Source organism: Macaca fascicularis, chromosome 1 (assembly GCF_037993035.2).
Source record: "Macaca fascicularis isolate 582-1 chromosome 1, T2T-MFA8v1.1".
In the NCBI taxonomy this organism is placed as follows: Eukaryota; Metazoa; Chordata; class Mammalia; order Primates; family Cercopithecidae; genus Macaca; species Macaca fascicularis.
In genome coordinates, this window is record NC_088375.1 from 183,329,333 (window position 1) to 183,354,656 (window position 25,324).

At 38.6% G+C, this 25,324-nt stretch overlaps 1 protein-coding gene across 20 annotated transcripts in view; it reads left to right on the forward strand.

Moving 5' to 3' along the window:
- The window catches only part of EPS15 (epidermal growth factor receptor pathway substrate 15), a 161,741-nt gene that overhangs the window by 107,827 nt on the left and 28,590 nt on the right, over positions 1 to 25,324 (forward strand). For 14 of the 20 annotated variants that reach the window (XM_074006968.1, XM_074006963.1, XM_074006967.1 and 11 more), the window contains 7 exons: positions 11,856 to 12,017; positions 13,220 to 13,417; positions 15,545 to 15,748; positions 18,081 to 18,194; positions 19,090 to 19,180; positions 20,649 to 20,684; positions 22,458 to 22,591. In XM_074006968.1, the coding sequence (XP_073863069.1) occupies positions 11,856 to 12,017; positions 13,220 to 13,417; positions 15,545 to 15,748; positions 18,081 to 18,194; positions 19,090 to 19,180; positions 20,649 to 20,684; positions 22,458 to 22,591 (939 nt within the window). The remainder of the gene's footprint in view (positions 1 to 11,855; positions 12,018 to 13,219; positions 13,418 to 15,544; positions 15,749 to 18,080; positions 18,195 to 19,089; positions 19,181 to 20,648; positions 20,685 to 22,457; positions 22,592 to 25,324) is intronic. The other 6 variants (XM_015436027.4, XM_074006946.1, XM_074006945.1 and 3 more) reach the window with 1 other exon arrangement.

A 25,324-nucleotide genomic window follows, 5' to 3' on the forward strand; every position in this document is an offset into this window, starting at 1 on the left:
GGTAAGGTGTATGTCTAACCTTAAGCTTTGCAAAATCCAGAATGTGTGATTGGCACAAGAAGATGAAATGGTTGAATTTTTCCACATAGAGTGCTCTAAGTATAAGTAAGGCATCTTGGGCCATGGGAAGTAAAGACCAACTAGTAATCATTGAAAACAAATTCATTGAAAAATATAGTGGATTAATTAAAGATTGGGGTTAGCAGATTCATTATTTATTCCATCCCACTACAGGTATCTATGTTATGCATGGTAATGAGGCACTAGACTAAGAGTGATGTGGATAATTGACATCTACAAGTAATTAAAACTCTTCATAGTAGTGATCATTTTCAATTTTCTGAAGCAAAACTTATCGTAGGTGGTAACAAGTAGATTCATTACCTTTTTTGAGGTAACTGATTTACCCATTGGTACTGAGGTGTAGACTGGAAACTATATGGATAATTAAAGTCTGTAAATAACTCCAGCTCTCAAAACTTACTTTCTAATTTCCCTGGCAAAAGGCAACTCACTGGAGCTATTAATAAATGGCAGAATCAAAGAGAGTGTATTTCACTGCTTCTTTCTGACCCTACTTTCTAATGGCGGTGCTAATGAGAAATGTCAAAATGAAGACATCAGGAAGGAGAAGTAAGGGAATTTTGACTTATCAGTACCTGCCACACTTGGGTTTTTGAGTGTTCTTGCTTTTCTCCATATTAATAAAGTCACAGTGATAATATGAGCTCATATCTCAAACACAGAAATCAAACTTTTGAAGCCAAAAGTTTTAACTTTTTTTTGTTTTGTGTTTATGTAGTCTCTCTAATTCAGTTAGAGTAGAAAGTCTGCTGTGTAATTAATTTCTGAATTTTTGTTTCCTGTCTGTATTTCTGTTAATTACTGCCTTGAAAACTTTCAGTTCAGGATTTTTTTCTTGAAGATGACTTCACATTTTATTTCATGAGATGATCACTGTTAGCTTTTATGAGATATACTACCAGTTTACCAAGTTCTGTGGACAAATTAGGCCCAAAGTGATCCAATTCCAAGGGGGAAACATTGTGAAAAGCCATTTTATCCCAAATGTCTAAGGTTTGGGTGTGTATTTTTTGTTTTGTTTTTCGTAAGGGGAGAAGGTAGACTCACATTCTTCCTACCTTAAAGAATTGCCTACATATGATCTTATTAAAAATATTTTTCTTCTGGCTAGTCAACAAATATTTTAGAGATTCACTCTCATATGCCTGGTTTCTTCAGTTTTGAATAGAACTTTATAGCAACAATTTGATGTCAAACAAACTTGAATTCAGTTCCTAGCTCTGCCACTTCCTAGGTTTGTGATCTTAAGTAATTTAACCATTCTACACTTTGGTTTCCTCATCTGTAACATGGGATAATAAAAATAACAAACACTAAGAGCTGATGTAAGAATAAAATGAGATAGTGCAGTAAAGTGCCTCACAGAGTGATTGGCACCTGGAAAGTGTTCAGTAAATGTTCTTAGTAGCTGTATTATTCCGTACCCTACAATCATCTCTTTATTACCTTCTCTTCATCTTTAAGCTCTTTCTTCTCTGATATCCATCTTCACATAGGCCTCTTGGACATAGGATTCTTCAATTTGAAAATACCCCTTTCATGGCTATTGCTGCCACCTTAACTACCAACTTATTTTTCTCTACTTTTATTGCTTTGTGTGGCCATTTTCCCCACCTTCCTATCTTTGTAGCGACCCTGTACAGTCTGCTGCTTGCCCATACCACACTGTGCATTTTCTCCCCAGGGCCTAGAGTAATGTTAAGGCCAAATCTGTTGGTCCTTGTATTAGTTACTGCTTTCTTGGGTTGTATTCTTCTAGATATCCTCCTACCTCTGAACCTTTGCTTCCATTGACTTTGCCAGAGACAGATGGACAGACAGACTCTGTGTGTGTTTATGTGTGTCCTTGCTTTCCTTCTCCATAACCCCTGTCATCTGTATACTGATAACACCCAAATGTTTATCAAGCTCTCAACTCTCCTGAGTGCCAGTCCCACATCTCCAGTTAACCATTTTGATATTTATCATTTGAAAATTAGTATGTCTAAAATGAATCTTATTGAAAAAACTTGGCTTCTGGTTTGAACTTACTTATTTTTCTTTCTCACTACTGCCACCTGTATCACCTAATATCTAAAATCTTAAAGTCATATCAGAAGTGCTCACTCCATTCGCTCTTGCTTTTCCTCCTAAAACAATTTAGTATGATGACTTTCAGATGTGGGAATCTTTACTGTTGCCCACTGCCACTGTTAATGATGGGAGGATGTCATGTCTCAGGAGTTATTGGAGACAGAGAAAAAAATGAAATGCAAACCCTCCTCTTTTTTTGACTGACTGACTCTGTACTCTGTGCCTTATATATTCTTCATATTCCCACTTTTATGCCTTTTGTTGTTATAGTCTGGAATGTTCTCTACTTCCCTGCTTATATGAATTCCACCCATGCCTTAAAGCCCAGCTCATATCCCACCACTTGTTTTAAACTTTCCCTTCTCTGTCTCTTGGTCCACACCAGTCTTTCCTGTGTTAGAACTCCCAGAGGAATATGTATCCACTTATATATGACATGAACCATATGTTACCTGGTAGTGTTAGCTTGATGTGATGTGTATAGATTCCAATATCTTCCTTCCTATATATTGTGAGCTCCTTGAGCTTAGAAATTGTACCTTGGATCATATTTTTCATTATATTTGGCAATATATTGTTAGATGGAGGTAAATTTGAGGAAGCTGTTCACGATAGAAGTGAATAAACTTTGATTTTATGCATACAATTTAAAACAAGACAATACAACTAGAACCCATAGGTAGAAAAGATTGAGAGCACAGTAGTTATCATGAAAAGTCAGACTTCTTCATATTGTTCATACTACCCTCATGTAAAAGAAGCTCCTTATTATTTATATTTCATCATAAGTAAAGATTCAGTAAGTCAGAGTACTTGTCCATGTTTTTTTATTTTAATTCACTTAGTTTTTTTCTTAGATGAAGAGGGATAACTTATCTTAGATAGAAATAAAATTAGATACATGATCTCAGCATTCTTTTTCTGGCCATAATGCTCTTTAGAACATACTGGGAAGCATATGATTGAGAAATAAAGGCGTCTGTTAATGGGGTTTTCTAACACCCACCCTACTTTATTAGGCTTCCTTTCTGTTCGTTGACTTAAACATCTTGTTCTACAGTTGATACATTTTTAATATTAAGAATAGTCCTAAAACTTCCATCAGATAAAATAGTATGTCTGATTATTTCTAGTTGTAGGTTAGTTTATAGAAGTTTTCTTTTAAAAAAATAAATAATTATATAATTATGTATAATATATAAAATATATTACTGATATTGATATGAACTATTAATATATGTTTGTGTCTGTTTCATATAAAATAGAGTTAAAAGGTTTAACTTTTCAAATAACTTTTAAAGTAACTTCATCAGTTGTACTTCTGACTTGAGTTGCTAAAATGAAAGTTTTATTTTTTCATATGTCTAAAATTCTTAGGTACTTGCTTAAATTTTATTTCCACTACCCCATAGCACTTCATGGGGCATAGAGGGATAGCAGATAATTTGCCATTTTCAGTAACTTCAGTGATTTCTAGAAAACAGGACATTTTCCTTGAAATTTCTTTTTAAGTAAAGCCAAGATTGCCAGCTCAAATATCCTTTAATTTCTGGATGAGTAACCTCAGATATGGCTTGCTTTGGTATTTTTCTTTTTTTTTTTTTTTTTTTTTTTGAGACGGAGTCTCGCTCTGTCGCCCAGGCCGGAGTGCAGTGGCCAGATCTCAGCTCACTGCAAGCTCCGCCTCCCGGGTTCACACCCTTCTCCTGCCTCAGCCTCCCGAGTAGCTGGGACTACAGGCGTCCGCCACATCGCCCGGCTAGTTTTTTGTATTTATTAGTAGAGACGAGGTTTCACCGTGTTAGCCAGGATGGTCTCGATCTCCTGACCTCGTGATCCACACGTCTCGGCCTCCCAAAGTGCTGGGATTACAGGCTTGAGCCACCGCGCCCGGCCTGGTATTTTTCTAAAATAAACCTTGGCACTATATTGCTCTAGTCTTGTTCACTTCATCCTTGCCATGCTCCAACTGCTGCTATCTTCCTTTTCTTTTGCCATTGATGGCACTAGTAGGCAAGTAGACCATGATCAGAGGAATAGAGCAGAACTAGGAAAGCTTCTGCAAATGTCTTCTGTCATTCACTAGAGGGAATGGCATTCGATAGTGCTGAGCCTGTGCACAGACCCAGGAAAGGATGTTCCTAAGGGCCACATTTGGGAAAGAGAAAATTACCCAAGTTCAGCAGAAGACACTGTTTGTTAGGAGCACCTTCCACTGCTCTAGTTAAGGGCATGGCGGGGGAGGAGGGAGCAGGAAGAGAGAGAGAGAGAGGTACATCTGTTGCCTTAATTTAGTCTCAGGATAAGCTATCTGTACCAAAATAAAGTAGCTAAGTATATCTAGATGCTGATATTGATATTGAAATTGCATTGCAATGGTGGTAGCCTTACAAATAATTTTCCAGTGAAACTTGTTTGTTATTAGCATGTATATTTGCATGAGTTCATTTTGATTTTGTGCAGTTTAATAATTTTAATTCTGTATACTGGAAAGGAAGACCTTTTTGTATGTAGTTTAGTGTTGGAATTTTTTTTTTTTTTTTTTTTTTGAGGCAGAGTTTCGCTCTCGTTGCCCAGGCTGGAGTGCAATGGCACAATCTCGACTCACCGCAACCTCTGCCTCCCAAGTTCAAGCGATTCTCCTGCCTCAGCCTTCCAAGTAGCTGGGATTACAGGCATCTGCCACCATGCCTAGCTAATTTTGTATTTATAGTAGAGACGGGGTTTTTCCATTTGGCCAGGCTGGTCTCAAACTTCTGACCTCAGATGATCTTCCCGCCTCAGCCTCCCAAAGTGCTGGGTTTGCAGGAGTGAGCCACCATGCCTGGCCTGGAATTTTTATAGACCTTTTTTCATATTTAGAAATAGACATAGAGAGACATTAATTATAATGAATTTTAATATGGACATCTATCCAGCTTGAAGTTTCTCACTAATGTTAGTTATTTCCTCAGGAGCCTTTCCTTTAAGTCCTATAGTTTTGTATTACTATGTAGATTTTTACTGCAGCTAAGAAATAAGGGAGTGGGACTGGGAAATTTGAATGAATGTGTTTGCTCTTTGGGAGAGAAAGGGCAGGAAGAAGTAAATATTATATTGGTTTGTTTATTTGCCTTCCTCTTCCATAAGCCTGTCTTTTGAGGTTGTGTTTAAGTGGCTCACTAAAAATATTAAAGGAAACCAGCATTGATTCTATTATTGGTAGTTCTTACATAAAAATTTAGTCACATCAGAATATTTTTATATTGGTATTTTTATATTTTATATTGGTAGCAATGTGATACTTAAAAAACAGCAAACTTGACATTTTCTGATTATAAAAGTAACATGGATTCATGGTAAATTTGTAAAATGAAGAAAAGTATGAAAAAGATGTAAAAGGCCTTTCTAGAGAGAGCTAGAAAAATGGTAACATTTTGCTGTATTTTCTACAAATATGTATAAATTTCTTTGTATTAATTTGTGATCATATTGTATATGCCTTTGTATTCAGCTTTTAAAGCTTAGTATCATGTCCTAGACATTTTCTTATATTATGTGACCCTTTTAAGATAAATTGCATTTTTTGTCCCTGGATTTACAATAAAAGACATCAAAATTACATCTGGCTTTAAAGATATTATTAGAGACATGAAGTAGATAAAGATTTTTCTTTGGTGTATGAGGGAGGGTGGGGAATATGACTACAGTATTTACTGATGGGGATAGATAACATATTTTTCCTAATCCCACTCTTGAACATATTTAGTTAAAGGGAAAGAAAAAAACTTTTTTCCCTCTAGGATTTAAAACATGATTTTGGGACCAGCATATTGTTATATAAACCTGTATAATAACTTTATGAACAAAGTAAGGAATTTATAATAGATTGTATTTTCCTTCCTTCCTTCCGTCCGTCCGTCCGTCCGTCCGTCCGTCCTTCCTTTTATGGAGTTTTAATATTGCTTCCCAGGCTGGTGTGCTATGGCGCCATCTCAGCTCACTGCTGCAACTTCTGCCTCCCAGGTTCAAGTGATTCTCCTGCCTCAGTCTCCCTAGTAGCGGGAGTTACAGGCGGCCACAACCACGCCCAGCTGATTTTTTGTGTTTTTAGTAGAGATGGGGTTTCACTGTGTTGGCCAGGCTGGTCTCGAACTCCTGACCTCAGGTCATCTACCCACTTCAGCCTCCCAAAGTGCTGGGATTACAGGCATGAGCCACTTTGCCCGGCTCAATAGATTATATTTTCAAACTAACAAAATTACTTTAGATTTGCAGGTAACATTCTTTTAAAATATTTTATAGCTGAACTAGACCAAGCACAGTGGCTTATGCTTGTAATCCCAGCATCTTGGGAGGCCGAGGCGAACATTTGAGCCTAGGAGTTTGAGACCACCCTGGGCAACATGGTAGAACCCCATCTCTACAAAAAAATTTAAAATTAGCCAGGTGTGGGTGCAGCCCCAGCTGCTTGGGAGGCTGAGGTGGGAAGATTACTTGAGCCCAGGAGGTTGAAGCTACAGTGAGCCATGATTATACCACTGCATTCTAGCCTGGGTGACAGAGCAAGACCCTGTCTTAAAAAAATAAAGGTATGTGCCATAGTGACATGTTAAAGCAGTAATGATTATTTCCAAATAATGAAAGTCTTAAATATCAGATCAGCCTTGGTCTATAGATTATAAAAATAATGAATCCATTTAGAAGTGTAGATATTATTTTAAAAATTTTTAAAAAGCATTTGTCATAGGTCAGTTTGGGTTATTAATGAATAGCTATAGTTTAAATACATAGTGAAGTGTTTCATATTATGTAAAAAGAATGTAAGTCTTTTCTTTCTGTCAGTCGCATGTATGTTTCCCATTAGTTTCTCCCACATACTAAAATCCTATGATAGTTACAGTCATTGCTTAATCCCCTGGAATGTGCCAGGCATTGTACAAGATTTTGGATAATCAAAGAAAGATGAAGCATGGACACTGTCCTTTAGAAGTTTGTAATTTAGAGGTAGCCATGATTACAGTATATTAAGTGTGACAGCAGAGGTTAGGAACAAACAGTAGAGTTTGAGCACAGGTGAAGGAAGCCCAAGATGAGTCGGAGGAGAGTAAATTTGGCTGGATTCTGAAGAATCAGTAGTGGGTTTCCAGGTACCTATGGTGTGGAAGGACATTGAAGACAGAGGTTATGGCTTGTGGAAAGGCATAAGGTCATTGAAATATGTTGTCTGTTGGAGAAAGAATAGGGTCTTCTGAGGCTGGGTCACAGGTGAATATGAGAGGAAAAGAAGGTAGAACCCAGAACTGAAAGTTTTAATATGTCTTGCAGCAAGTTTTACTTAATCCTGTAGATAAGAGGGAATATCACATGTTTTTAAAGTAACAGTGACTAGAGAAAACTCCTTTGCAGTGAGGTGTTTTTTGTTGTTGTTGTTGTTTTTTGTTTTTTGTTTTTTGTTTTTTTTGAGACAGAGTCTTGCTCTGTCGCCCAGGCTGGAGTGCAGTGGTGCAATCTCAGCTCACTGCAAGCTCCACCTCCCGGGTTCTCGTGCCTCAGCCTCCCAAGTAGCTGGGACTACAGGCGCCCACCACCACGCCCGGCTAATTTTTTGTATTTTTAGTAGAGATGGGGTTTCACCATGTTAGCCAGGATGGTCTCGATCTCCTGACCTCGTGATCTGCCTGCCTCGGCCTCCCAAAGTGCTGGGATTATAGGCAGTGAGTTACTTTTTAAGCAAGTTGGACATCAGGAATAGGAAGAAACAAAGGGAGAAAACCCAGTTTTGTATATCAAGGAAGGAACAATGAAAGCTAAACTAATTTGGTAAACAGCTTAAACAGAGATTTTAAGGTAGAATCTATAGGACATGTATGAATGGAGAAAATCAAAGATGAATCTGAAGTTACTAGACTGGGTGATAGAGAAATTGAAGTCATTTTTCTCTTTTGGCATGGGTTTATTCAGAGCCAATGCCATGTGCATATCTAAAGCCATATCTCTATATGGTATGGATTACTTAACAGTGTAGGCAAGGTTAAAAATTTAGACATGAAAAAAATTAGGTATGCTGGTAAATTAATGATAAAGTACTAAAGGAGTTCACCAGTTTGAAACTATGATCACACAGACTCACGGAATGTTAGCATTGGAAAGTCTTTCATGATCATCTATTGTGTTGGCATTTTCAAAGGAATTTTAAAAATAAATTATAGTAAATAATCTATAAACATTTTTGTCAAAGGAATCAGAAAGAGAACATCTAATTCTTTTTTAATATTATTATACTTTAAGTTCTGGGGTACATGTGTGGAACATACAGGTTTGTTACATAGGTATACATGTGCCATGGTGGTTGGCTACACCCATCAACCCGTCATCTAGGTTTTAAGCCCTGCATGCATTAGGTATTTGTCCTAATGCTCTGCCTCCCCTTGTCCCCCACCTCCCAACAGGCCCTGGTGTGTGATGTTCCCCTCCCTGTGTCCATTAGTTCTCATAGTTCAACTCCCACTTATGAGTGAGAACATGCGGTGTTTGGTTTTCTTTTCATGTGTTAGTTTGCTGAGAATGATGGTTTCCAGCTTCATCCATGTCCCTGCAAAGGACATGAACTCATTATTTTTTATGGCTGCGTAGTATTCCATGGTATATATGTGCCACATTTCCTTTATCTAGTCTATCATTGATGGGCATTTGGGTTGGTTCCAAGTCTTTGCTATTGTAAATAGTGCTGCAGTAAACATACGTGTGCATGTGTCTTTATAGTAGAATGATTTATAATCCTTTGGGTATATACCCAGTAATGGGATAGCTGGGTCAAATGATATTTCTAGTTCTAGATCCTTGAGGAATCGCCACACTGTCTTTCACAATGGTTGAACTAATTTACACTCCCACTAATAGTGTAAAAGCGTCCCTATTTGTCCACATCCTCTCCAGAATCTGTTGTTTCCTGACGGGTTAATGAGAGAACATCTGATTCTTAAGAAACCTAGGCAAATCAAAAATCTGTATAATACAGTAAAGAAAAATTCAATTTAGAAGGGGCATAAGCAGATTTAACTAAGATTTCAAATGTACTTATTTCCTCATTTAAAATTTCTTCTCCTTCAATATTATAATTTCAGGTATCTTAAAATAAGGACTGAATTAAAATACAGAAATTGTGTTTTCTTTCAGAAATCAAGTGTCCCTGCATCTTAAATTTTCTGTACAGTTCCATTTATCAGTCCTTTGTGCAAGAGTTAGCAATTCATGACACAAGGGTCACTTTCTGCCTTTCTTTGCAGAGTTGATGACACTTACCAAACATCATCTGAATTCCTCAAGTATCATCCATTCAGCTGCTGCCTTTGAGTTTCCCTTCTTGTCTGCCTGCTCTGCCTGGGCTCTAAAGGAATTTTTTAAAGAAAGCAACATATTTTTAGACTAACCAGTTGGTTAAGAAAATATAAGATAAAAAGCAATTATTGAAAGCATTGTTCAGTGTTCTATTTAATCACAGAAACATATGCATATATTTGAAAAATAGTGACACACATGTGAGACATTTAGTCTGCAGATAGTATATCACATGATGGTTAAGAGCTCAGGCTGTAGAGTCAGAACCCAGTTTGAATCCATAGCTTACTATTTTTAACTTTGGACAAGTTACCTACATATCAGTGCTTCAGTTTTCTCATCTGTAAAATATGAATGATATTAGTACCTAATTGATAGATCTGTCATATAGACTATAAATAAGTTAGTATATTTGAAGAGCCTAGAACAGAACCTAGCACATTGTAAGTAACATTTAAAGTGTTGGCTATTATCATGATGGTGCTATCTTGTGTAACCTATGCAGTAAATCAGAGACCTTTTACTTTTAAGTTTCTCTTCTGTTCTTAGATTCTTATTCTGGTGAATGACTGTTGGGAGTTTTGAATAGATACTACTTTTAGAAATTTGTGTTCAGTTTTACCTCACCCTCTTTGAGATTTTTGCCCACCTCCTGCTGACACATACTTTGGAGATACTAATCCCTGAGCCACTGCGCCTGGCTTTTTAAAAATTTCTGTAGTTCTTGTTATTAAACACGAGGTCTGGTATGTACATGGATGAATAAATAATATAACATTTTCAAAATGGTTCATCCTTTTTTGTTTTAAGAAATCTTTTCCTACACTGAGATCTGCATTTCTTCTACACATTTTAAAGTTAGCCTTTTATATTCAGGTCCATAATTTACCTGGAATTAATTTTTCCTTTTTTTTTTTTTTTTGAGACAGTGTCTCACTCTGTTGCCCAGTCTGGGCATGCTGTGGCATGATCACAGCTTACTGCAGCCTTGACCTCCTGGGCTCAAGAGATCCTCCCACCTCAGCCTCCCGAGTAGCTGGGACCACCGGCACGTGCTACCACGTCCAGCTAATTTTTTTTTTTTTTTGAGATGGAGTTTTGCTCTTGTTGCCCAGCCTGGAGTGCAATGCATGATCTCGGCTCACTGCAACGTCTGCCTCCTGGGTTCAAGCGATTCTCCTGCCTCAAGCCTCCCAAGTAGCTGGGATTACAGGCATGTGCCACCACGCCTGGACGCCAGGCTAATTTTTTTTTTTTTTTTTTTTTTTGCATTTTTAGTAGAGATGAGGTTTCTCCATGTTGGTCAGACTGGTCTTGAACTCCTGACCTCACGTGATCCGCCTGCCTCGGCCTCCCAAAGTGCTGGGATTACAGATGTGAGCCACTGCATCTAGCCCATGTCTGGCTAATTTTTAAATATTTGTAGAGACAGATCTCATTATGTTGCCCAGGCTGATCTCAAACTCCTGGGCTCAAGCAATCCTCCTGCCTCAGCCTCCCAAAGTGCTGAGATTACAAGCGTGAACCATCCCACTTGACCTATAATTAAATTTTCTGTTTGCTGTCATTTAGAGATTCACTTGAAATTTTTTTTGCCATATGGGTATGCCTGGCATCATTTGCTGAATATTATTTTTTTTAGAGATGGGATCTTGCTCTGTTGACTAAGCTAGAGTGCAGTGGCGTGATCAGAATTCACTGCAGCCTCGAACTCCTGAACTCAGGCAATCCTCACACCTCTGCCTTCCAAGTAGCTGGGACTACAGGCATATGCCACTGCACCCAGCTACAATTCAGGGTTTTGAGTAGAGGAGTGACATGATCTGATACAGGTTTTTAACAGTAGCTGATGTGCTGAAATTCACTGAAAGGTAGCATGAGTGAAAGTAGGAATACCAATCAGAAGGCAAGAGAGAGATAAGAATGACTTGGACCAAGTTTGGAAAAGGTGGTCAGTTTCTGGATATATTTTAAAGAAGGTTGCAACAGGATTTGCTGACAGATTAGAGATGAGAGGTGAAAGAAAGAGTACAAGAAGATGCCTTGTGGGGTTTTTTTGACCAGAGAATCTGAGAGGGGAAAGATTGAGCTTAAAACAGATTTGTGGGGAAATTCCAGGAGTTCTATTTTCAACCTGTTAGCAAAGCCCATCACTCGTCCAAGGACAGATTTGAGTTAGCAAATTGAATATCTAAATTTGGATTCTAAGAAAGATGTCCTCAAGTAAAGATTGTATTTAAAGCTGTTAAGTACCCTAGTCTCATCAACACGATATACTCAATAAGACTTTATTCTTTCTTAAGGCAGATTTAAAATTACTAACTTAACCCTCCCCTACCCACAAAGAAAATAAATATATTAATTTTCTTGAATTTTAGGATCTTCAAGATGAAGTTCAAAGGGAGAATACTAATCTGCAAAAACTACAGGCCCAGAAACAGCAGGTACAGGAACTCCTTGATGAACTAGATGAGCAGAAAGCCCAGCTGGAGGAGCAACTCAAGGAAGTCAGAAAGAAATGTGCTGAGGAGGCCCAACTGGTAATGTCTGGCTATTTCCTGCTGCCTGCATCTATACATTAGTTGCTTTTCCTGGCTTAAGATGAAAACATTCTCTACTTTTTGTTATTGATGGTGGTAGTTGGCAATCTAGTCAGCATTTGGGTTCATGGGGGCGATGGAGCAAGGTTCATACAAAAATTACAGGCCTTCTTTAGAGGAAATAGGGCAGTTAATGAACTGGTTTTCCAAATTTTTGTTAGAAAATACATACCTATACCTTCAACTCTCCTCTATCCCTCCACCAGTTAGCCTTCTCTATGAAAACCATACATCAAAAAACATCATAATTGGCCGGGCACAGTGGCTCACACCTGTAATCCCAGCAGTTTGGGAGTCTGGGGCGGGGGAAATTGCTGGAGCCCAGGAGTTGGAGACCAGCCTGGGAAACATGGAGAAATCCTATCTCTACAAAAAATATGAAAGGTGGCTGGGCGCAGTGGCTCATGCCTGTAATCCCAGCACCTTGGGAGGCCGAGGCAGGCAGATCATGAGGTTGGGAGATCGAGACCACGGTGAAACCCGTCTCTACTAAAATTACAAAAAATTAGCCGGGCGCGGTGGCAGGCGCCTGTAGTCCCAGCTACTCAGGAGGCTGAGCCAGGAGAATGGCTTGAACCCGGGAGGTGGAGCTTGCAGTGAGCTGAGATCACACCACTGCACTCCAGCCTGGGCAACAGAGCAAGACTCCGTCTCAAAAAAAAAAAATTTTTTTTTTGAAAGCCAGGTGTGGTGGCCCACATTTGTAATCCCACTTACTTGAGAGGCTAAGGTGAGAGGATCACCTGAGCCTGGGAAAGTTGAGCCTGAAGTGAACTGTGATCATGCCACTGCACTCCAGCCTGGGTGACAGAGTGAGACTGTCTCAAAGAAATAAAACAACAACAACAATAAAACACCATAATAGGCCTACGTATGGCTGGGCATGCTCCTATAGTCCCACCTACTCAGGAGGATCACTTGAGCCCAGGAGTTTGAATCCAGCCTGGGCAACATAGCAAGACTCTCTCTCTCTCAAAAATTAAATAAATTGTTTGCTATTGCTGTCAAAAACAAACAAACAAACAAAAACCCCACCAAAATAGTAAAGTAAACTAAACAAATAAATGTATTGCATTTTGGAACATTTCAGTGACATCTCTTCTTTTAATCCCCGTTTCTTCTCATTCACTTTCACATTATAGATCTCTTCTCTGAAAGCTGAATTAACTAGTCAGGAATCACAGATCTCCACTTATGAAGAAGAATTGGCAAAAGCTAGAGAAGAGCTGAGCCGTCTACAGCAGGAAACAGCAGAATTGGAGGAGAGTGTAGAGTCAGGGAAGGCTCAACTGGAACCTCTTCAGCAGCACCTACAAGATTCACAACAGGAAATTAGTTCAGTAAGTCTTTGTAAAGCAGGAAATATACTCAAATGGATCCTCTGTATCCTTTAGTCAGTTATACTTTCCAACTTCTGCTCCTTCAACCTCTTGCCTAGTTTACTGTTCATTTTTCAGTCATTTTATACAATAGGTTTTTGTTGTTGTTGTTACCTGTTGTATATTGAAACTATCATACATCTTGTATGTCTATCTGATGATTATCATTGGAGTAGTGATTAAGAGTGTGGACTTTGTGGCTGGATGGTCTAGGTTTAAGTACTCTTCTGCCACTTACTAGCTAAATCACCTTAGTATCAGAGTCTTCATCTTCAAAATTGGAGGATTAATAAATACCCTACCCCTTAAGGCCACTATGAGGATTAATGAGGCAAAGCCTGTAAGACATTTTAGCATGGTGCTTGGTATATAAATGCTCAATAAGTGTTGCTTATTTTATAAACAATAACCTAGTTTCTTCTGTTTTGTGATTCTAATTTTGAATTCACATTTACTAATTTGGAAACTTGTTTCTTAAGGAAATTGTTCCTTCTGTAGATAAATGTGCAGTGTTATAGTTGGTCTTATGTATAGATCCTTTGCTTTTTTATTTCCAGGTTTCCCTACATGAAGACTAATGTTTTAGTGAATGATGAGATAGTTAGGGCTGGGCATTGTGGCCCATGCCTGTAATCCCAGCACTTTGGGAGGGTGAGGCAGCGGATCACTTGAGGCCGGGATTTTGAGACCATCCCTGCCAACATGACCAAACTCTGTTTCTACCTGGATAAAAATGACCACTTTTAGGTCAGAAAGTGAGAAATTTAGATTCATCTTAAAGCTTTGGGGGATTTATCCTACTACAGTGAACAGCCATTGAAGAATTTTTGTATCAGCTAAGATACAAAAATTAGCTGGACATGGTGGTACCTGCCTGTAATCCCAGCTGCTTGGGAGGCTGAGGCACGAGAATCGCTTGAGCCTGGGAGGCCGAGGTTGCATTGAGCTCAGATCACACCACTGCACTCCACCCTGGGCAACAGAGTGAGAATCTGTCTCAAAAAATAAAAACTAAAAAAAAAAAAAAAAAGGATGATTAGACAGAAACACAGAGATCATGGAGTCCATTTCTTTCATTATGAATTTGAAAAAATTAAAGCCAAGGAAGTTCAAGTAACTTTCTCATGGTTACATATCCTTGAAAAGGGCTACATCTGAAATCCAGTTCTTCTAAAATCCAGTCCAGTGTGCTCAGTTATTACAGAATGAAGTCCTTCACTTTTGTGCTTCCTTACCCCCTGTTATCTGGCAGCTGAGTACCTACCTACTCATTCATCATGCAAGATATACCTTAAATTCTTATTTCTTTATGGTATTTTCTGCATTCTGCTTTTGTTGGACTTTGTATTTTATTATAGCAGTAATAAGATTTTTCCCTGCATATTTGCTTATATGTCTGTCTCTCCTAGCAGACTGATGGTTTTGGTCCAGGAACTTACACATTTTAAAAAATCCCTATCATTTAGCACAGTTCTTGTCCTAATGTAGGTACTCAATAAACAGGTAACCTGAAAGAGTTGTAGTGAGAATGCTGCCAGATGAATGGGTATTCTTTAAACCGTTTCCTTTTTTTGAATTTCTTTAAAAAAAGGAATACTTATTGTCAGAAATTACTGAATCCTTCCTCTAAGTCATGTAGCATTCCCAGAGGATTCTTCTTAAAGGAAACAAATGTATCCTAGACCAAGTCTATGGGTATAACCATTTTTATTTAATTTATTTTTTTGAGGCAGGGTCTCATTCTGTCACTCTGGAGTGTAGTGGTGTGATCATGGCTCACTGCAGCCTTGACCTCTGGGCTCAAGTGATCCTCCCTTCTCAGCCTCCTGAGTAACTGGGACTACAGGTGCACTCCACCATGCCCAGCTAATTTTTATATTTCTTGTAGAAATGAGGTTTCACCGTGTTGCTCAGGCTGGTCTTGAACTCCTGGGCTGAAGCAGTCCTCCTGCCTCAGTTTCCCAAAGTGTTGAGATTATAGGCAAGAGCTGCCACACCTAGCCCATCTGGAAATGGAGGAGGGCATTTTTATGTTACATGTCTTTTGAGTAATAAATTCTGTTCTCTATTCCTGCTTTGTGTTGGCAGATGCAAATGAAACTGATGGAAATGAAAGATTTGGAAAATCATAATAATACGTTAAATTGGTGCAGTAGCCCACACAGCATTCTTGTAAATGGAGCTACAGATTATTGCAGCCTCAGCACCAGCAGCAGTGAAACAGCCAACCTTAATGAACATGCTGAAGGCCAGAGCAACCTAGAGTCTGAGCCCATACACCAGGAATCTCCAGTGAGTCTAATACTTTGGTAACTTTCATAATCAACTTCCTTGTGCAGATCCAAGTTTCATTGGCATTATATCTAATATAAATACATGGCCTTGCCTCATGTGAGAACAATTGAGATTTCCTTTTTAGAGGCAGAGAGTGAGTCCTAATCCAAACAATTGTACATTTTAACTAGTATAGTATAAAAAGATAACTTCAGCTGTTTTTTTTTTTTTTGGAGACGGAGTTTTGCTCTTGTTGCCCAGGCTGGAGTGCAGTGGCGTGATCTTGGCTTACTGCAACCTCCGCCTCTCAGGTTCAAGTGATTCTCCTGCCTCAGCCTCCTGAGTAGCTGGGATTACAGTCTTATGCCACCACACCCAGCTAATGTTTTGTATTTTTAGTAGAGATGGGGTTTCATCATGTTGGCCAGCCTGGTTTTGAATTCCTGACCTCAAGTGACCCACCTGCCTTGGCCTCCCAAAGTGCAGGGATTACAGGCGTGAGCCACCATGCCCAGCCAGCTAATTTATTTTTTATAGAGCCTGTTTTTAAAACACTTGTTCCGTAGAGTAAAACTTTTTTTTAAGTACCTCACCCAAAACTATAATAATTTTTATTACATAGTGTTAAGGACATTCATTTACCAATTATTTGGAGAGTACCAACTATGTGCAAGAGTGCTGTATTACATAAGAGCTACAGAGACAAGAGACCTCAATCTTTCCTCCAAGCAGCGTATAGTGTAGTAGTGTAACACTGTGTTAGAGGGCTGTGCTAAAGGAAGCACAGAATTTTTAGATCGGACAGTTTGGAGGGGGTTCATAAAGATTTTGTTGGAAAAAGCTTTGCAAGTGAGCTTTGACAAGTGAGAAAGGGTTAAGCAAAGAAGAGGAGGATACATTCCTGCCAGAGAAAACAGTATTATATAGGTACAAGGTGGAAGAATACATGCAGCACAGAATCTTGAGAAGTTCTGAAGGATATCTTGTGATGATGGAGAGGGTATTGGTAAGAGATGAGGTGCTCCTAGTAGGCATCTGCATTACCTCTGGTGCTTATCAAAGTATAGGTGATTCCCCAAACTTGCTGAACTAGTTTCTGGGATAGAGCCAGATACATGTATTTTAAAAACACATTCTATGGGTGATTGTCATGTGTACCTGGATAAAAATGACCACTTTTAGGTCAGAAAGTGCCAGAAAGTGAGAAATTTAGATTCATCTTAAAGCTTTGGGGGATTTATCCTACTACAGTGAACAGCCATTGAAGAATTTTGAGCAAGAAGTGATGTGATTAACTTTTAGAAATGTGGAAAACGAATTAGAGAGTAAGACTGTAGAAGGGATAATAAGAAGAATAGAAGTTTGAGAGGTATTAAAAGTGAAAAGTTAACAGACTCGATTTTATCTACACAGTACAGTCACGTATGGATTATCCAATATTCTTTCAATTGCAAAAGGCAGATTACTAGGTTATCCTTCAAATAGATAAGGGTGGTATAAAATAGATATTGCCCCTGCTATTTTTTTTTTTTTTTTTTTGAGACTGAGTCTCGCTCTGTGGGCCAGGCTGGAGTGCAGTGACGCGGTCTCGGCTCACTGCAACCTCTGCCTCCCAAGTTCAAGCTATTCTTCTGCCTCAGCCTCCTGAGTAGCTGGGAATACAGACGCGTGCCACCACGCCTGGCTAATTTTTTGCATTTTTAGTAGAGACGGGGTTTCACCGTGTTAGCCAGGATGGTCTCGATCTCCTGACCTCGTGATCTGCCTGCCTCGGCCTCCCATAGCATTGGGATTACAGGTGTGAGCCACTGCACCCAGTCTGCCCCTACTGCTTCTTAAGTCTTTCACCCACTCGTCTAAATGAAGAAGACAATGGGAAGCCATTGAAGAATTTTAACCAGAAGGGTCATGATCACATCCAAATCTTAGAGCTATTAGTTTGGCTACAATAAGGAGAAGAGATTGGAAATGCACGTATTGCAGGCAGGAAAGCAGTTGGAAGGAAGACTGCTATAGTAATTGGAACCAAAGATAATAATACTGTAAGTGACTGACAGTGACAGTGAGGATGGAGAAGAAGGCAAGGATTTGAAAAAGAGGTAAGAGGTAGACTGAGCAAGACTTGGAGTCTTATTCTAACTGAGGATTAAAGATGACCTGAAGGTTTCTGACATGAATGACTTTGATGCTTGATGACACCATTTCCCTAAAAAAGATGATAGGAGAAATTATTTGATGAATATGTTCTACTTGTCTTTTTATTTTTAAATAATTTTTGGTTATCTTTAGTCAGTTGTCTCTGCCAAGTCAAAAAGTATATTGTTAATCTACTTGCATTAATATTTTGTAGGCAAGAAGTAGTCCTGAACTACTGCCTTCTGGTGTGACTGATGAAAATGAAGTGACTACAGCTGTTACTGAAAAAGTTTGTTCTGAACTCGATAATAACAGACATTCAAAAGAGGTAAAAATAATTTTATATTAACATTGGAGACTCATAAGGGTGGAAGGACAGGAGGAGGTGAATTATCAGACATTACTTAATGGGTACAATATACATTATTCAGATGACAGATACATCAAAAGCCCCGACTTTACCATTAGGCAATATAGTGATGTAACAGAATTCCACTTGGACCCCTTGAATTTATACATATAAAATAAATAAATAATAAATAAATGTTCTTAATAGCTGGATGTGGTGGCAAGTGCCTGTAGTCCCAACTACTCAGGAGGCTGAAGTAGGTGGATTGCTTGAGCCTGAGCTGGTGGCACTAGGCAACATAGAGAGACCTTATCTCTAAAAATTAAATGATATATTTTAAAAATGTCCTTATCACTGTTTTCCTTAGATGAATTATACACTATTTTAGGTGAAGGAAAGAGAAACGTGTTAAATGTACTTTATGACTAGAGAAATATTTTGTTACATTACCATCAGTTGATTTTTCTTTTGTTTTCGAGACTTAAGTTTCACTTTGTCGCCCAGGCTTGAGTGCAGTGGCGCGATCTCGGCTCACTGCAACCTCCACCTCCCAGGTTCAAGCGATTCTCCTGCCTCAGCCTCCCAAGTAGCTGGGACTACAGGCACGTGCCACCACGCCCAGCTAATTTTTGTATTTTTGGTAGAGACGGGGTTTCACCATGTTGGCCAGGATGGTCTCTCTCTCTTGACCTTGTGATCCACCCACATCAGCCTCCCAAAGTGCTGGGATTACACATGTGAGCCACTGTGCCCGGCCCATCAGTTGATTTTGCAAAGCATGTGTATGACCTGAATATATGTTATTTTATTTTAAAATGTTACCTTTTAAAACTTTGGTTTCTAAAAAAAAATTTTAATTAAAAATTATTTTTAGGAAGATCCATTTAATGTAGACTCAAGTTCGCTGACAGATCCAGTTGCAGATACAAACTTGGATTTTTTCCAGTCTGACCCTTTCGTTGGCAGTAAGTACTCTTTTTTTTTTCTATTATAGTTTTACCCAAAAAAAAGGCTTTGTAATATATAAACTAAGGATTAAGGCTTTGGTTTCAATAGCCTACCAACTCAGTCTGTCACCCAGGCTGGAGTGCAGTGGCACAATCTCGGCTCACTGCAACCTCCACCTCCTGGGTTCAAGCAATTCTCCTGTCTCAGCCTCTTGAGTACCTGGGGCTACAGGCGCCCACCACCACACCTGGCTAACTTTATGTATGTATGTATGTATGTATGTATGTATGTATGTATTTAGAGATGGAGTCTCGCTCTTTTGCCAGGCTGGAGTGCAGTGGCACAATCTTGACTCACTGCAACCTCTGCCTCCCAGATTCAAGTGATTCTCCTGCCTCAGCCTCCCGAGTAGTTGGGATTACGGGCGCCTGCCACCACACCCAGCTAATTTTTGTATTTTTAGTAGAGGCGGGGTTTCACCATGTTGGCCAGGATGGTCTCCATCTCTTGACCTCATGATCTGCCTACTTTGGCCTCCCAAAGTGCTGGGATTACAGGCGTGAGCCACCACGTCCGGCCTAATTTTTGTATTTTAGTAGAGACTGGGTTTCACCATTTTGACCAGGCTGGTCTTGAACTCCTGACCTCAGGTGATCCACCTGCGTCAGCCTTCTAAAGTGCTGGGATTACAGGCGTGAGCCACTGCGCCTGGCCTGCTTTGTATTTTCCTGCTGACTAATGTTGAACATCTTTCTAGATGCTTATTGGCCATTTGTATGTCTTCTTTGGAAAAGTGTTTATTCAATTTTGGTGAAGTCCAATTATCTATTTTTTCTTCTATCACTTGTGCTTTTGGTGTCATCTACGAAACTATTACCTTAGTCACAAAGATTTAATGCTCTCTTTGTCTAAGAGTTTTATAGTTTTGCTGTTACAGTTAGATCTTTGATCCATTTTGAGTTTATTTTTGTATGTGATGTGAGATAGGGGTCAAGCTTCATTCTTTTGCATGTGGATATCCAGTTGTCCTAACACCTTTTGTTGAAAAGACTGTCCTTTGTCCATTTTGTGTTCTTGATACTCTTTTCAAAAATCAAATGACCATAAATGTAAGGATTTATTTCTGGACTCTTCAGTCCTGTAAGAATTTTTTTTTTTTTCCCCGCTTCAGTAAAGCTCAGTATCTTTATTTCTGAACTGGTGATAATAACACCCTCCCAGTACTCTTGTGAAGAGTAGAGGTTTTGTTAGTAAAATTTTGGCTGTAACATCTTCCCCTCCATCTGTAACCTCAACTTGTGATCAAGGTAAGTATAGTTGGCTGTACATTTAATAAGGTCATTGACATTCCTTATTTTATCTACTTTGAAGTGAAGTTATTGAAATAAACTTTGCTTTGCTTTTGTTTTAAAGTTACCCTTTAAGTAACGGTGTCATCACAGTAAATACTGTTATTTGGATTTCTTTCTGTTTATTTTATCACAGGTGATCCTTTCAAGGATGATCCTTTTGGAAAAATCGGTCAGTATCTTACTGAGTTTCATCTTAGCTTTCATTCATTTCCGGTTAATAATAAACTTACGTTATTTGGGTCTGAAACTGAAGCCCCAGTAAGATACTCTATGTGCCTGGCATTTTCAGAAAGAAAGTAGTAAATTCTTGAGATTTTGCTTAATAAATTGTTGCTTTACTTTTACTTCTCTTTTTTTTTTTTTTTTTTTTTTTTCCTGGTGTTTTTTGTTTCTGAGACAGGGTCTTATTCTGTCACCCAGGCTGCAATTCAGTGGTGTGATCATGGCTCACTGCAGCCTTGACTTCCTGGGCTCAACTAGTCCTCCTGCCTCAGCCTCCTGAGTACCTAGGTCTACAGGCTCATGCCAGCACACCTGACTGATTTTTTTAAAAATTTTTTGTGGAGACAGGGTCTCACTGTGTTGCCCAGGTTGATCTTAAACTCCTGGGCTCAAGCAGTCCTCCTACCTCAGCCTCCCAAAGTGCTGGGATTACAGACAGGCATGAGCCACTATGCCCAGTAGCTTTACCTTTTTAAAAATGACATTAGTGTTTACACTTTGGTGCTTTTAATATTTATTCTGATTCCTCCTTACTAACTAAAGGTTTGGTGAACATAATGATCTATACTACTTCGGGATTTAGAATGTAATTTTGTTTTCCTATGATTATAGCCCACACATGTGATTAGAGGAAGAGGATCTTGAAGAATTACTAAAACACCAGGCTTTTTAAGATACTCTTTTTCTGGGAATTTTCATTAGAATAATGCAAATCTTGTTTACCGTTTAGTTTTTGCATCCCAAACCTGTTCTAAACTATTGGCTGTTAGCTTTGAGCTCAGAGAGAAAAATACATTTAGAAGTTTTTATTGTGTTTTCTTTAGTTATGATAGCGTAGAATAAGGAAACTTAAAATTGGATCCCTTGAAATTATATGTTAATTTTAAAAAATAAGTTTATTAGGTGAAAGGTTCTATATCTTTTATCAAAATTGCAAAGGAGTCTGTGAAATAAAAAATAGTCAGCTTAGATTCTACAGCATTTCAAACTGTCTTTTTGGGGTTTTTTTTTGAGACAGTCTTGCTCTGTTGCCCAGGCTAGAGTACAAGTAGTGTGATCTTAACTCACTGCAACCTCCACCTCCCATGCTGAAGTAATTATTCTCATGCCTCAGCCTCCTGAATAGCCGGGATTACAGGCGCGCACCACCATGCCTGGCTAATTTTTGTGTTTTTAGTAGAGGCAGGGTTTCACCATGTTAGCCAGGCTGGTGTTAAACTCCTGAGCTCAAGTGATCCATCCACCTCAACCTACCAAAGTGCTGGAATTACAGGTGTAAGCCACTGCACCCAGCCCAAACTGTCTTTTTGTTTGTTGATTTTTGTTGGTTTGTTTTTGAGACAGGGTCTCACTGTCACCCAGGCTGGAGTGGAGTGGCAGGTCTTTGCTCACTGCAGCCTCTGCCTCCCATGTTCAAGTGATTCTCCCACCTCAGCCTCCCGAGTAGCTGGGACTGTAGGTGCGCACCACCACTCCTGGCTAATTTTTGTATTTTTTAGTAGAGAGGAGGTTTTGCCATGTTGGCCAGGCTGGTCTTGAACTCCTGATCTCAAGTGATCTGCCTGCCTCAGCCTCCCAAAGTGGTGGGATTACAGGTGTGAGCCATTGCACCTGGCCCCAAACTATCTTTTAATTAAGGCACTGATCATACCTTCAAGTGATGGGAAATTTAGTACAATAATTTTTTTTTGTCTCTTATATTCATGCCTTATTTTTTTAGATCCATTTGGTGGTGATCCTTTCAAAGGTTCAGATCCATTTGCATCAGACTGTTTCTTCAGGCAATCTACTGATCCTTTTGCCACTTCAAGCACTGACCCTTTCAGTGCAGCCAACAATAGCAATATTACATCGGTAAGTGGGAGAATTAAAAACTGTTAAGTTAAATGGATAAGTGTCCTAAGCAAGTTTCTTGAAATACATAGTGATGAAAGAACCCTCATTTAGATTACTTCTAATGGGCCATATAAGAATTTCAGTCGCATCCCAATTCATTTAGTTTTTGGTTCAGACTGGTATTTCATAGTTTGGTTACCCACTGGAATTAACTGGAATGACTGAACAGGGTCCAAAAGTGATGTTCATCTTTCAAGAGACTAAATCTTATCCTATTGAGGATACTAACAATGATTGGAAATTTATAAGCCAATCTTATATAAAACTTTTCTGAAATGTTTGGTATATTATTGAAATAATGAAAATTACTTTAAAAGAACTTTAGAAAAATAAAATCATTTATGTTATTTCATAGACACATCTGGAATGTTAATTCTGCAAAGTACAAATTCTTATTAAATGTCAAGCTGTCTTGAGAACATACATACCTACACAATCACTATTTAATAACCACATGCCTGATCCAGGTACTGGTGTGTGCTTTACATTCGTTGTTTCTAATATTTACATCAATTTTGCAAAGTAGGTGTTGATATCCCTATTTTAAAAATAAGGACACTGGGATTAGAAAAATTAACATGTTTAAGGTCCTATAGCTAGTTGCTCTTTTATCTGGAGGCTTTAAAAAAATCTTCATATTGTGGATATTTAGAAATACTTAAACGAGAATAATGTAATGAAATATTTTAACAAGCTTTCATGCATCCATTACCCAATGTCAATAATTAGGAATGGTTTTGCTGGTTTTTGGTTTTGCTTTTTAATTTGTTTTAAGACTTCGTTTTTGAGACGGGTGGTTTCACGTGTGTAGGTAAACTGAACCTATAAAGGACCAGTTAATTGAGAGGCATTTGAAGCAAAAATTTTATCTTCTACTACTCTTAGATTAAGAATTTTTCCTTTAAAATGTAATTGATTATTTTAAAGATAATAGATTTTGTATTATTGAAAGTTGCATCTTTTCTATATTCAGTAAAGAGCTGCCTGGCTAAGAACTGGTATTTTCCATTGAATGAAAACTGGACAGATACCTTCGTAACTGAATATTTTTGGTTTCCCCGGGCTACCGGATACTCTGTTTTCCTATAGCGCTTAGTTTGCAGTGTGGACCCATTTGCCAAATTCTTCTAAAGTTGCTGCTACTGGAATTCTTCTCTTCTTAACCTTCTTATTCTAGCCTCTCATTCTCCTATGATCTAAAGAGCAAGAAAGCTAAATCAGCTCTTCTAATTTAAAAATGAATACATTCCTCTTGTCCTGTCCCCCATGAGATTTTTCTACCATTTGTTTTACTGACTTTTTGTTCCCAGTTTTCTACAGGTATATTGTCCTTGCTTACAGCTTGTAATTTCACCATTCAAAACAAAACAAAAAACCAAATTGGCAATATTATAATAGCTGCAGCTTATCTAATTTCCTCTATGTGCCAGGGATGGTGCCAAGCTCTTTATATGCATTGTCTCGTTTAATTTTCACAGCAATCGTATGAGGTTTACATATGTTAAGTTGAGGCCAGGTGTGGTGGCTCCCACCTCTAATTCCAGCACTTTAGGAGGCCAAGGCAGGAGGATCACTTGAGGCAAGTAGTTCACAATCAGCCTGGACAACAAAGCGAGACACTGTCTCTACAAAAAAATTAAAATATTAGTCAGGTGTGATAGCATGCACCTATAATCCCAGCTACTTGAGAGACTGAGGTGGGAGGATTGTGTGAGCTAAGGAAGTCAAGGCAACAGTGAGCCATGATTGCACTACAGCACTCCAGCTTGGGTGACAGAGTGAGATCTTGTCTCAATTTAAAAAAAAAAAAAAAAAAAAAAAGATGGTAGTAAGTTAATTAGTGGTAGAACTAGACTCAAACTCTGTTCTGTGTAACCAAAATCTAAGATTTTCACCAATACAATCTAGAAATTTTTTAAAAATTGGCCCTGCTAAACTCCCCAATTATCAAACTGACATAGAGTTTTGTGGCCCCTTGTTCCTTCATGGGCTGCACAATCTGTCCTGCTCCCCTTGCTATCCTGACGGCCTTTTAGGGTGGTTGCACAGTGTATGATGAAGGACTAGAAACTAAATCTGACGCACATGTAGACATGCCCTTTCCCTTTCTCCTTGTGATGGCAAATCAAATCTGTAAGCTGTTGTTTAAAACACAGCCTGTTAGTTTTTCTTTCTCTCAAAGAGAGGAAGTAATAATACAGGTTGAGCACCCCAAATCCGAAATGCGCCAGTAAACATTTCCTGAGTATCATGTCAGCACTCAAAAGGTTTCAGACTTTGGAGCCTTTCACATTTTCAAATTATGGATGTTGACTTGGTAAATAGAACACAAATATTCCAAAATCTGAAAAAACCCAACATCCAAAATACTTTTTGTCCCAAGCATTTCGGATAAGGGATGCTCAGCCTGTCCTTGGTGACTTGTTATGTCAGTGACCTTCTCTTACACTGGTGTTATGACTATTATATTAGGAAACATGGAAAGTTATCTCGCTATATAGAGCAGTATAAGTTTTTCTTTAATTGCTGTTTATTCCGCAGATATCTAAGTTAGTGTGCTAGTTGTATAATATAATTGGCATCAGTTAATACTGTCATTACTTTTTATCATTCATAGTTTTCATTTCTAAAAACTTCATTAGTATTCTTTCTGCTAGTAGTTTTAATGGATTCTTTTGTAAAGAGAGAAGG